At 59.0% G+C, this 12,107-nt stretch overlaps 1 protein-coding gene across 1 annotated transcript; it reads left to right on the top strand.

Annotated features, from left to right (window-relative positions):
• The first annotated feature begins 4,672 nt into the window (after nt 1-4,672).
• LOC104354284 (START domain-containing protein 10) lies at nt 4,673-9,691 on the top strand. Its single transcript, XM_009961157.2, has 6 exons — nt 4,673-4,837; nt 8,159-8,306; nt 8,427-8,530; nt 8,623-8,740; nt 9,023-9,075; nt 9,479-9,691. The coding sequence occupies exons 1-6, from the start codon at nt 4,673-4,675 to the stop codon at nt 9,689-9,691; spliced, it is 801 nt and encodes a 266-aa protein (XP_009959459.1).
• Nucleotides 9,692-12,107: the final 2,416 nt, after the last annotated feature.

Here is a 12,107-nt window from a genome sequence, read left to right as displayed (position 1 = left end):
AGATCTGAGGGGAGCCAGCGCTGTGGTTCACATAAAGCCAGAGCAGAACCATTTTCTGTACGAAAAACCTTTTTTCATTTCAATTTGCAAAGTCTTACAAAGTCAATTCTCAGAGGAGCAGGAGCAGTCACTGCAAAGGGGATTGGATGCTCTTCTGCTCTGGAGAGGCTGGAATCTCATCCTGCTGAGGCACCCGAGCTCGTTAATGGAACTGTGAACACCCACATGCAAAGCCCTGCAACCCCACTCCTGGCATGTAAACACCACATCCCGGCTCTGGAGTCTGTAAAGATGCTGGGAGAGTTTAGAAATTTGACCTGGAGAATTAAAAGAGGAGGAGGAAAGGATCAGAAAGTTCTTGTTCGGATATAGCCAGGATGGGAGCTGGGTCTTCCTCGCCATACTGCAACCAGGACCCCTGCATGCCCTAGGCCCACCAGGCTCTCGAGAGGCCTCTGCTCATGAAACTGGTGGCCATGAGGCATGCATGGATCCCAGGGGCTGCTGGCATGACAGTCCCCCATGTCATCCCCCACTACCCATGCACAGTGACAAAGTGTGGCCGAAAGCGGGACCCTGTGTTCTCGTGGTGGACAGACCCATCTCAACAGTGATCTGCAAGAGCATCCCAGAGTTGGGAAAACCTTGTGAGGGGCAAACCTGCCTCCTGATGCTGCATTTCTCACTTGGGAAGGTACAGCCATGGAGCACAGCTATACCATACAGGGAACATAACTCCATGCCAGCCATGGAGCTACCATGAGCTGCCAGCATGCCATAGCCAAGGAAAGCCAGTGTCCCACTAAAGCAGCTGCTGGATACTGCAGAACAGTGGGGTTACACCAGTAACCCCAGGCTGCAGGTTCAGCCAGCCCCCAACAGCAGGCCCTGGAAGGCACCATGCAATGGGGCCACCTCCAGAGCCCAGCTAGCTTCCTGCTAAGAGATACTCATGCAAAATGAGCCTATAAAGTCCATCTTCCTCTGGCTTGGGTCTTGCTGGGATGGCAGCCCTGATACCTCCAGAGAAGCACCCTTTATTTCCTCCCTCCCCACTGCTGAGCTCCTGACGTTTCCTCTGCAGAGGATGGGAAAGACGGGGCTGCCATACCTCGGGGACCCACCACAAAACTGCTCCCGAGATAGCCACTGCCTCGCTGGAAACTCAACGTGGCTCCAGCCGCAGGACAATTGATAGTCAATGTTCATGAAGAGAAGTTAAACAAGACGTGACAGAGGCAAGGTCACGTTAACATGTGGCTTTACTTTTGCTACGGTCACCTTCATCTCTCTCCCTTGGTGCACGCAGGCTCCCAGAAACATCACCTAGATCCAGATCTTGGGTCCAAAAGAGCCAAGGACAGTGGCAAAGGGGGTTGTTTTGAGCCCTGAGTGCTTGTCCTAGGTTACAGTGTAAAATGTGCCAAGAGAAAAAAAAAGTATTCTATCACCATCTTCAGGAGCTGTTGAGACCAGGCGGGGCGGTGCTCCCTGCCTCCCCCCTCTGGACTATCTCCTGTTCATGGGCACAACAAGGCCTTATCGCCTGACCCATCGATAACTCGCTCCTGGGCTATCTCCTGTTCATGGCCCATCAAGGAACTGCCTCACGACTCCCCATCCCATGGTGAGATGCTCCGCCCGGGGGGAAGGAGCCAAGCAGTCCATGCCAAATAAAAACCGAGATCTCCAACACCCTGGCAGCCTTCTTCCACTGGATTCCCAGAGGAGCTTTTCCCCCCCCCACTGGAGTTCCAGAGGACAAGAGCTACCTCCCTACCACTGGACCTTCGGAGGAAGACCAGACCCTTTTACCTGATCGCTGCTTCCACAGCACTACACCCATCGCTTCAGGAGGACTGCAGCCAGCATCTTATCGGACTGCTACTGCCCCCCTAACAGGGGGTCAGGTTGTATTCCTGACTCTGTCAGTGTAAACCAGTGGGTTGGGTTTTTTTCCCTGCCTTGTGTTATATATATATACATATTAGTAAAGAACTGTTATTCCTATTCCCCATATCTTTGCCTGAAGGCCCGTTAATTTCAAAATTATAATAATTTGGAGGGAAGGGGGTTGCACTTTCCATTTCAAGGGAGGCTCCTGCCTTCCTCCACAGACACTTGTCTTTAAAACCAAGACAGTGCTTGCAAGGGCAAGTAGGTTATAAGAACCCATCTCAGCTCGTGGGTTGCAGGGGACATGCAACGGTGACCAGAAAGCTCTTGGGTGTCTGCACTGTTGTCCGGCTTGAACACTGACCCCAGGGGCCTGCTGCTGCAAAAAAAAAAAAGAAAGCACTTTCCATTCCAGTTTCCAGCCTGTCCAACCAGGGAGAGAAATGTTCCGGTCTATCAGGTGCAGAGAGATCTGTGGCCAGGCAGGGCTGGTTCCTGCTTCAACAATGCCGGGCAAGCACTCTGCTCTTTCCCACGCAGCCTGTCAGAGGACCTTCGTCCCCAGGACTGCAGTGTCCTCCCTTCTCTCACCCCATGGACCCCCTTTGGAACTGCAAAGCCCCCAGGCTTGGGTCCTGCCTTCCCCCACACATCCTTGCATGGACTCTCCAGGCTATGCCTGGCTCTTGCAGGGGCTGGGGTGGCTGCCCACGCTTGCATGGGGACACACAGGTGTGCACAGGCTCACACACACACTCCTGTGCACCCCATGGGATGCTGAAGCAACGGTGTTAGACAGCTCTAGATGATAAATCTGTCTGGCCTCATTTTCTCCTTGCTCCGCAGCCCCAAGGCCACCCCAAGGTCTCTCCCCTGCACCATCCCCAACTCAGGATCTGACGCTCCCTGCCCACTGTGGCAGCTCTTTAACCAAGCGTGGCACTTGGCAGCTCTGCCTCACTGGCAGATGACCACAGCACCCAGAGCAACCCAAGAGGTGGAAGAGGCAGCCCCATGACAAGCCGGTGTGCATGGAGCAGCGGCTGCTCAGCTCACCATGCTACAGCACGGGCGGCTGCAGGCAGCTGCAGGCAGCCTTCCCCCCCAGGCAAGACTTTGTGAGCAGCTGCAGCTCTCCAGCTTTCTCCTTGCTCTCTCTTCCATGAATTTTTGCCCATGCCTTGATGCCCAGCTGGCAGCTGGTCACAAGTGGGGTACCCCAAGGTCAGTACCGGGGCCATGTTCCCCATCCTCATCAGAGGGTCAGATGAGGAGGCAAGTGCACCCTCGCCTTGAAGGTATGGCTAAATTAGGGGGAATGGGTATGCAGCAAATGGCAGAGCCTCAGGCCAGGTGGACCCCAAGAAACTCAAAATTCAGGTCAACAGAAATCTTGTGGACATCAACGAGGTGGGCCAGATAATCTCAGGTTTCACCTGGCCTGGGGACCTAGGGGCTAAGCAGGGTCCCAATGAAAAGGACCTAGGACAAAGTCCTGGACAAGAGGCTGAACAAATGGGAGAAGCTGCATCTTGGGTGACATGAGGAGGAGTGTCACCTGAGAGAAGGGGTTTTCCCCTCTGCGCTGCGCCAGGGAACCCCAGATGGGTGCTGTGCCCAGACCGGCTCCCTTAGTTCAGGGAGAGGTGAAGGATCTGGAGAAGGACCAGCAGATGCTGCTGGCAGGGCTGGGGCCTGGGTCTACAGGAGGGGTGGGTTGGGATCTACCAGCATCATGCTGCTACCTGGAGGGCAGACGCAAGGGTGACGGAACCAGTATCTCTCAGTAGAACATGAGATGTAACAAAGGACAATGGACGTTCATCGCAGCTTCAGGTTGGACAGTAGGAATCTTTATTTTTTGGGGGAGGTGGTGCAGCTGTGGGAGATGCCACCAGGGAGGTGGGGCAAGTCCATCCTTCAAGACACAGCTGGGTAAAACTGTGTGTGACCTTACCCTGTGCTGGTGGTGTTTCTGCTCCAAGCAGGAGGGTGGGATAGAGACCCCCAGGGATCCCTTCTGACCAGCATCACCAGGATCCTGCAAGCCTAGTGAGGGGCAACCTCCCCACCTCCAAATTCTTTCCCTTCCCCACACCAGGAGTCTACTCCACAGACTCAGGACACCTTGACGGCCAAGGTCCTGTGCACTGGACCGCAGCCCCATCCCAGGCACGCCAAGACCCACACTGGCCCACATCCCACCAATGCTGAAGCCCATCATTTCCACCGGCAGGCCTGGCCGCTGCTCCTGGCAGGTGATCAGCTGATCCCGCCAGCAAGCTGGTGCTGCAAAGTCAGGCACAGAGATTGCCAGGGTGCCGGCAAGGGGAGAGCAGGGCCAGCAGGGACGGGGGGCTCGGGGAGCCAGGGGCAGCTCTGCCCTGAAAGTCGAGCCGCCCGCACGCTGCTGCCTGCTGAATAATAGAGGAGCTGCCAGCCAGCTGGAGAGAAACGTGATGCTGGTTATCCAGCCGGGGAAGACATCTGAGCTCCCAGCAGCTTCAACAGCAACTGCAGAGAAGGAGCCTTCCTCCCCGCTGCTCTGCACCGCACAGCGTGGCCGGGGTGGCTGGAGGTCTCTGCCCATCCCGGTGTGCCTGGGTGGCCGGTGCCCATTCCAGGGGCATGGGCTCGGCGCTCGGAGGATGATGTGAGCTGCAGCAGGCATCCAGCGAGGCAGAGCTCAAGGGCAGAGCTGGGTTTACTGGGAGGTGAGGCAGAAGGAGCCTGCCTGCAGCCAGTGCCTGTGCCCTGGGTCCAGAAGCTCAGCCCCATGTCCAGAGGAGGGGAAATGGTTTATATCCCAGACGACTCCGATTTCAGCTCCTTCAGGGATCAGTGCGAGAGCCTGGAGGGCTGGCACTGTCGGTATAACAAGGCTGGCGTGACCGTGTGGAGTCAGAGCCAGGAGGAAAGCTGCACCGTGCAGAAAATCAAGGTAAGCAGACGCCTGCAGCCGCAGGACCGCCAGCCCTCCCCTGCCCCAGCTGTGTGCCCAGCTGCTCCCAAGGGTCCCTGGGGTGCTGGCCCATCCTTGGGGTACACAGCACCCCGGTCCAGCCTGCCTGGGGGTGTTTCTGCCCTGAATGCTGGCAGGGTTAGTCCCCCAGAGGTGCTGCCCCAGCTGGCAAGCTGCTCTGCAGGCTTTCACTGCCTGCCCTGTGGCTTTAGCCTCTCAACCCGTTGGGATGCCCACTGCAGCGTCCTGCCATGCATGCACGCATGTGGGCTCATGTTGCAGCTGCCCTTGATCCAGACACGGGCAGGAAGGCCCTGGGATCAATTACATCATGGAGATGGCCAGGCCAGGAGCCCCCAGGCATGAGACAGGCTGATGGGATGCCTCCCTGGTGCCTCTACCCCAGCCACACCATCCTGGGACACATCGTGTTGCATCCTGCGCTGGATGAGCATCCCAGAGAGTTCAAGAGCCCCCATATGCTGTCTCAGGATGTTTCTTGCTTGCCAGGGGCTGGATCTGGGATGCTGCAGAGGGACCAGCAAGGTTCAACCATCCCTCAGGTTGTGACACCTTGATGCTCATCTACATGGCACCAGCGACACTGCCAGGTGACCCTGAGTACATCAAGAGTGGTTACAGGTTGCTGGGACAAAGGGCATGGGGAGCCCCGTCACAGAGTAAGACCCGTGGGAGCATCTTGCGGGCCAATGCTTGGCTCCATGGTTGGTGTCACAGGCAGGGCTTTGGCTTTTCTGGCCACAGAGGATCAGGACCGCTGGGCAGGGATAGGATCTGCTTAAGCAAGTAGGGCCAGAGCATCTTACCTACAGGATGGCAAACCCAACAAGGAGTTTTCAACTAGGGGTGTTACTCCTAGTGAAGGGTTACTATGACCTGAAGGGCAGGGAAGGCATGAGGAGGTGGTGAGGAGGTGCCTGAGGTAGAGTATGCTGGAGGAGGTTCTTGCACTGTTCTCCTGAACACAGAGGAATCTCGGGTGCCTGCACACCATCGCGTGCAATCTGGGGAGACACGAGGAGGAGCTGGGGACACAATGATTACAATGCTGCCACGGATGGAGGACCTTCAGGGCCAAGGTGAGGAGGAGAAGCTCTCTGCAGGGGTGTAGCTGCAATACACACTGCCTTGCCGCCGTGAGCCAGGAAGGAGCTTCTGGGCTAGGATCAGGGAGCACTTAAGCCAGTTGGGCATGCACAAGTCCACAGGACCAAGTAGGACGCACTCAGGTGTGCTGAGGGGTCTGGCCACTGTCTCTGAAAAGTTCTGGTGACTGCAGGAGGTCCCTGATAACTGGGAAGAGGCAAATGTTACATCCACCTTCCAGAAGGGCAAGAAGGATGCTCTAGAGCACTATGGGCTTCTATGTCACCTCCATCCCTGGGAAGGTGATGGAGAACATCCTCCTGGAAGTCACATCCTGAAAGACAAGGGTGGTGGTAACAGCAGTGGGGACCTACCAAGGGCAAATCATGCTTGACCAGCCTGATTGCCTCCTGCAATGAAAGGACTGGCTGTGTGGGTATGAGACTTGTGGTACCCAGGCATCAGAGCCTGGACCACCAGGCAGCAATGTTTGAGGACAGAGGGTCCTTCTCCCTGCACCTTGACTTTACTAAAGCCTTTGATAGGGTTTCCCATAGTCTCTTCATCACCACATTGGTGAGATCTGGATTGGAAAGGTGGATTATGAGGTAGGTGGAAAACCAGCTCACCACCAGGCCCACGGCATGGTGGGCAGCAGCGCAGAGTGCAGATGGTGGCCGGTTGCTGGGTCCCACCCTGTTACTGGGATGATGGGATCGAGTGCCCTCTCAGCGGGTCTGCAGGCAGCACGGAAGTGTGAAGAGTGTTTGAAGTGCTGGAGACAAGGCTGCTGGTCAGTGTGACCTGGACAGGCTGGGGACATGGGCTGGCAGGAACCTCATGAAGTCCAGCCAAGTTCAAACAAGCACAGCCCGGCAGAGGGAATGCAGTTATACCCCTCTTTGCCACCACTGAGCCCCATAGAGAGGGGACCCTAGGCAGGTTTGGGGGGTTCTGAGCACCATCTCCCAGCCTGGTTCAAGTAATACCTCATTGACGTGGGTTTTCCCTGCTCTGGAGAGGGCCTGGGCATGGTGCAGGGGTTAGCACTTCCCAGGGACTCTTCCCGAAATGTGGGATGGAGAATGCCACCCAGTCTGTGCAAGAGATCTGAGCTGCACGGGCTGGGGCTTGGGGGTCAGAAAAGCCCAAATCCTTTCTGTTAATGCAGGCATAACCTGAAGAGTCCCTGAGGAGTTGGAGCGCTGGATTTTTTCCACGTGAATTCAGTGTGGATGGTCTGGTTTTGGGGGTGCAAGGCTGCGATGGTCCTGCTGGGATAACCAGAGCTTCCAGGAGCCCAGGAGGACCATAAGCTCCACCTCTGGCTGGTGGCATCCTTCACCCTACAGTGGCAGCACCTCCAGACCCAGCCGGGAGGAGCTGGCTGGGGAGGTGGAGCAGGAGGAGGGGGCTGGGTCCTCCCACACTCTCCTCCACGGTGCTGTGGGGAGTGCAACACATCTCCAAGCAGGTCCTGGGCGTGAGTCCAGCACGCCAGGCAGAAACCATCACCCAGGCCACCAGGGAAAGCTTGCCCGAGATTGATGGGACCTGCCACGTTCAGAGGGCCATCTCCAATTACGTGGCAGTGCTGAACACCTCATCAAAGATGCAAGGCCTCTAACGAGGAGCAGCTGACATCTCCTTCCTCCGGGCATTGGGAGGAGCAGGGCAGCCAGCTTCATCAATAATGCACTCGCCTGCACGGTCAGGCAGCTCCACAGCTCCGGTTACAGCCGGGGCCCCACCAACCTCCCCAGACTGGACCCCATGCCCGAGAGCATCGTGCCAGGGCAGGAGCATCCCTTTGCTTGCCCTGCAGGAACATGGGGTGAGGGAACAGGGCTGGACTTGTGGTACCCAGGAAGAAGAGCCTGGACCACCAGGCAGCTCTGTTTGAGGACAGAGGGTCCTTCTACCCCCACGGCCCTCCTGCCTTTGCACTGTGCTGCCTGCTAGCAGCAGGGCCAGTGGCCCTGCCCGGGCTGTCCCGAAGCGGGGATGTGCCCTGCATCACGTGTGCAAAGCATCCTTCATGGCACACACGCACGTGGCTTTATAGCAGCACGGGGGCACGCCACCACACAGAGGAAGTGTCCTGTCCCCAGGGCAGAAAGTCCTCGTCCCCAGGTGGGCACAGATCCGTGCGCTCTGGCGTGGCCCCCTGCCTGACTACCCGTCTGCCCACAGACTCGCATCTCCTGCAAGGACGTCCCTGCCGAGACGCTTTATGACGTGCTGCACGACACCCACTACCGCAAGAAATGGGACTCGAACATGATCGAGACCTACGACATTGGGCGCCTGACCGTTAACGCCGACGTGGGATACTACTCCTGTGAGCAGCCCCCAGCCCCTGGGGATCCCAAAGGCTCCCCTCCCTGACCCCAAAGCCCTGCGTGTGGGTGTGAGGCCACGGGGGGGCCACAGGTTGGGGTATAACAGGGTCTGTCCACAGGGAAATGTCCGAGCCCCCTGAAGAACCGGGATTTTGTCACCCTGCGCTCCTGGCTGCCCCTGGGCAATGACTACATGATCATCAACTACAGTGTGAAGCATCCGGTGAGCCCGCAGCTGTCCCCAGCTCCGGCAGGCACAGGCAGGGCTGGGCAGCAGCTGGGGCAGGCTCTGAGGTGTATGGCATCTCTCCGCAGAAATACCCACCCCGGAAGGATTTTGTGAGGGCCGTGTCCCTGCAGACAGGTTACCTGATCAAGGCAAACGGTGCCGGTGCCTGCATCCTCTATTATCTCACCCAGGTGGACCCTCGTGGTGAGTGCCAGCAGGAGGGGAGGGTGCAGCATGCCTCCCTGGGGATGGGTCCCATTGTACCTCCAGAGCTCACCCACCACAGCTCTCCATCACCTGGAGGTCCAAAGGGTGCTGGGAAGTGGGGACAACCCGAGGAAGAAGAGGGCCCCCTCCCAGGGCACAGCATGGGGCAGATGCCATCAGGCCTGGGGGGTCAGTCTGGCACGGGGCGCTGCAGGCTTGTGGTGCCTCCTCTGGCACTGGTCCAGACTGGCTGAGTGACAGGGCTTTGGGCTCTTGCAGGGTCGCTGCCAAAGTGGGTGGTGAACCGCGTCTCCCAGTTTGTGGCACCGAAGGTAAGCAGGGTGCATGGCTGGTGGCGGGATGCATAGGCAGCAGGGATGAGCTGCCCCAAAGTAGTCCCCTGGGTAGGGGCAAACCAGGTGCGGGGTGACCCAGGGTTGGCAGGGAGTGCACTGGGAATGTTGCTGGGGCTGTGTGGTCCGAGCCATGCCCTCCCAACACCCCCAAAAATCAGGCAATGGGGGAGCTGGGATCTGTGCCCACAGACTGGGGTGGCTTCATCCCAGGGAGTGCACTGGGAATGTTGCTGGGGCTGTGTGGTCCGAGCCATGCCCTCCCAACACCCCCAAAAATCAAGCAACGGGGCAGCTGGGATCTGTGCTCACAGACTGGGGTGGCTTCATCCCCACTGGGGACTTGGGGCACCATGACGGGCTGGACCCACTCTGCCCACAGGCGATGAAGAAGATCTACAAGGCTGGGCTGAAGTACCCAGAGTGGAAACGCAAGCATGACCCTGAATACAAGCCCTGGGTGTACCCGGAGCAGAACACGCTGCCCAGTGTCAACCTGGCCGAGCTCTCGGTGCAGCATGCTGACTCGCTGGAGAACATTGATGAGACGGGGCTGCCTGAGGACCACCTGAGCACCAGTGACCACGAAGCCTGAGCCCTCGCTGCAGCCCTCTCATGGGGGGAGGGAACCCCTCGGGACAAGGGCTTGGCAGCCAGGGAGCACAGATGGGAATTTGGCCCACTGCGCCTCAACAGTCACATCTGCTCTCCAAATCCTTCATCATAGACCCCCCTACCTGGGCAGCAGGGTACTGTCCCATGGGAACCTGCAGCACGGGTGCTGGAAAGAGGGAGGATGGGCACCCTAGTCCCCCCCGTGCCCATGGTGGCCCATGGAGATGTCCCCATGCAAGAGGTAGAGCTGGCAGTGGGAGTGGGTGCCCCAAGGAGAGGCTGGGCAGGGCAAGAGAGGGGGAACCCTTTGTGGGGTGGGTAGGAGCTTTCCTGGCACCAGGATATCCCTTTGCCACTGTAAGACCTTCTAGGAGTGTCCCTAAAAGTTCCAGACGTGGGGGGGTCTGTGGGGGTCCTGCCCAGGCTTTGCAGCAGCACAGGGCTTGGACTGACCCCCTCTGGCCCAAGGTCTGGCTCTGCCAGACCCACTCCAGCCCACCAAGCCCCCCCCCAGGCTTTGTGTGACCCCTCCACCTCAGGGAGCCCTCCCAGGTCCTCTTCTGGGCATTAAGCTCACCTCTGCAGGCTGGCTCTAACCCAGCTGGCTTTGGGGACCCCTTCCCCAAGTACTGTTTGTGGGGGGCACTTGTCCTGGCAGTGGGGTCTTGGGAAGCTTCTGTCCCTGCTCTCGTAGTGTTTGCCGCTCCTGTGGTTTCTGGCACAACAATAAAGGGGTTGGTGTGTGTGCGAGAGCGCTTCGGGCTGGCACAGGATGGCAAGGAAGCTGGCACCAAGCCCACCCTGAGGCTGTCCAGGCACTAGGTCCTGGGTCAGACAGGTGGGCCAGTCCAGCCATGCAGCCCCAGCAGCCAGGGGTGACCCCCAGCAGGGAGTGAGGTGGCCAGCGGTGGGGCAGGAGAGGTAGATGCTGAGCTCCGTGGATGGGGTGAGCGTGCGTGGGCACAGGGCAGCTTCCACCGGACGACAGGAACTTAGTCTAGACAGACACCGCTGGGGGAATACACTGACAAATGCTGGATTTTCCATCCACCCGTTCGCCCCCAGGCTTCGAGGCTGCCTGCAGCTGCTGGGCTCCTGCCCCAGATGGGCTTAAGCCATCTGTGCAAGGCCAGTCACTGCTGGTGGTGCTGGGTTGCTCAGCTCCAGACCTGCCCCAGCAAGGTAAAGACTAAGGGACACGGCCAGGACACAGCAGCGGCTCTCACGGCCAGAGCTCTGCCTAAGCAGCGGTGGGGAACAACCCCCTGGCAGCACGCGGGGCTTGCAGACTGCCCAGAGCCGCCTGCCACCGTGGCTTTTGGGGCCCCTCTGACCCACCCACCCTCACCAGTCACCCCGACCCCTTGTGGTCCCACCCCAAGCTGTGAGTGCTGCTGCCACGGGCTTCCTTCCCACGAGGTGTGGACCCTCCGCTTCTCCACAGTTCGTGCGGACGCCCACCCCAGCATCCCAGGCGTGGATTCTCACTGCCCCCCCCCCCCCCGTAGCCACCCCATTTAGGTCACGTATGTCCCTGTGCTGCTCCAGGGGGATATCGTACACGCTTGTCTCACTGCAGAGAGTGCTGGGGAGGGGGGAGGACGTCCTGGCCGTCAGGACAGCTGGCTCCCACGGTTTGCAGCTGCGCCGGCCACACAAGCAGAGCAAGGGCGAGAAGCCGCCTCCGCAGGGAAAATGCAGAAAACCCAAGGGCAGGAGCTGTGCAGCCTCCCCCTGCTCAGTGCACAGGGCTCACAGAGAGGGGAGCAGTCCCTCCCTGCCCCAAGCTGCTCCCACCGTGTCAGCAGATGGAGGGCACCCGTCTTTACTTGTGCAAAGACACATCTCAGCCCCAAATTTCCCCAATAACACTTCACAATATTGTGGTAGAGGTGGGCAGGGAACTACGGCCAGAGCAATGGGAAGAAACACCCCTGGGTGCTGCCCTGATGGGGCAGAGCCCACTGGCACCCCTAGCCCACAGGGTGCTGGTGGGAAGACCACCCCACGCGGCCTCAGTGCTGCGGGAAGCAGCCTCATTCCCTGGATGTTTCTCTGCCGCAGCCAGGCTGCAGCTCTGCTGCGGGGCTATTTTTAGCCAGCCCTAAGGAGGTGTGAGGAGCTGCTGCCGGAGCACCAAGAGGCCAGCAGGGAGTCCCTGCTCCCCGGCCAGCCCTGGCATCTCAGCCTAGGATGCTGCCCAAAATGGCCAGGACAGTGGCGACATCAAGGGCACGGGGAGGACAAGGGTGGCTGGAGCGGCAGGGACACCGGTCCACATCCAGCACTGGGCTGTAGCAGAGCTCCTGGCCCTCAGCATCACCCTGGCCAGGGAGGAGAGTGAAACCTGTGGGGCTGGGGAGAGGGGCTGACCCGGACACCATGGGGTGCCGGGA

This window comes from Leptosomus discolor, chromosome 10 (assembly GCF_034619465.1).
Source record: "Leptosomus discolor isolate bLepDis1 chromosome 10, bLepDis1.hap2, whole genome shotgun sequence".
NCBI classification, from domain to species: domain Eukaryota; kingdom Metazoa; phylum Chordata; class Aves; order Leptosomiformes; family Leptosomidae; genus Leptosomus; species Leptosomus discolor.
Note: the sequence above shows the minus strand (reverse complement) of the source record. Positions and strands in the feature narration are given on the sequence as shown.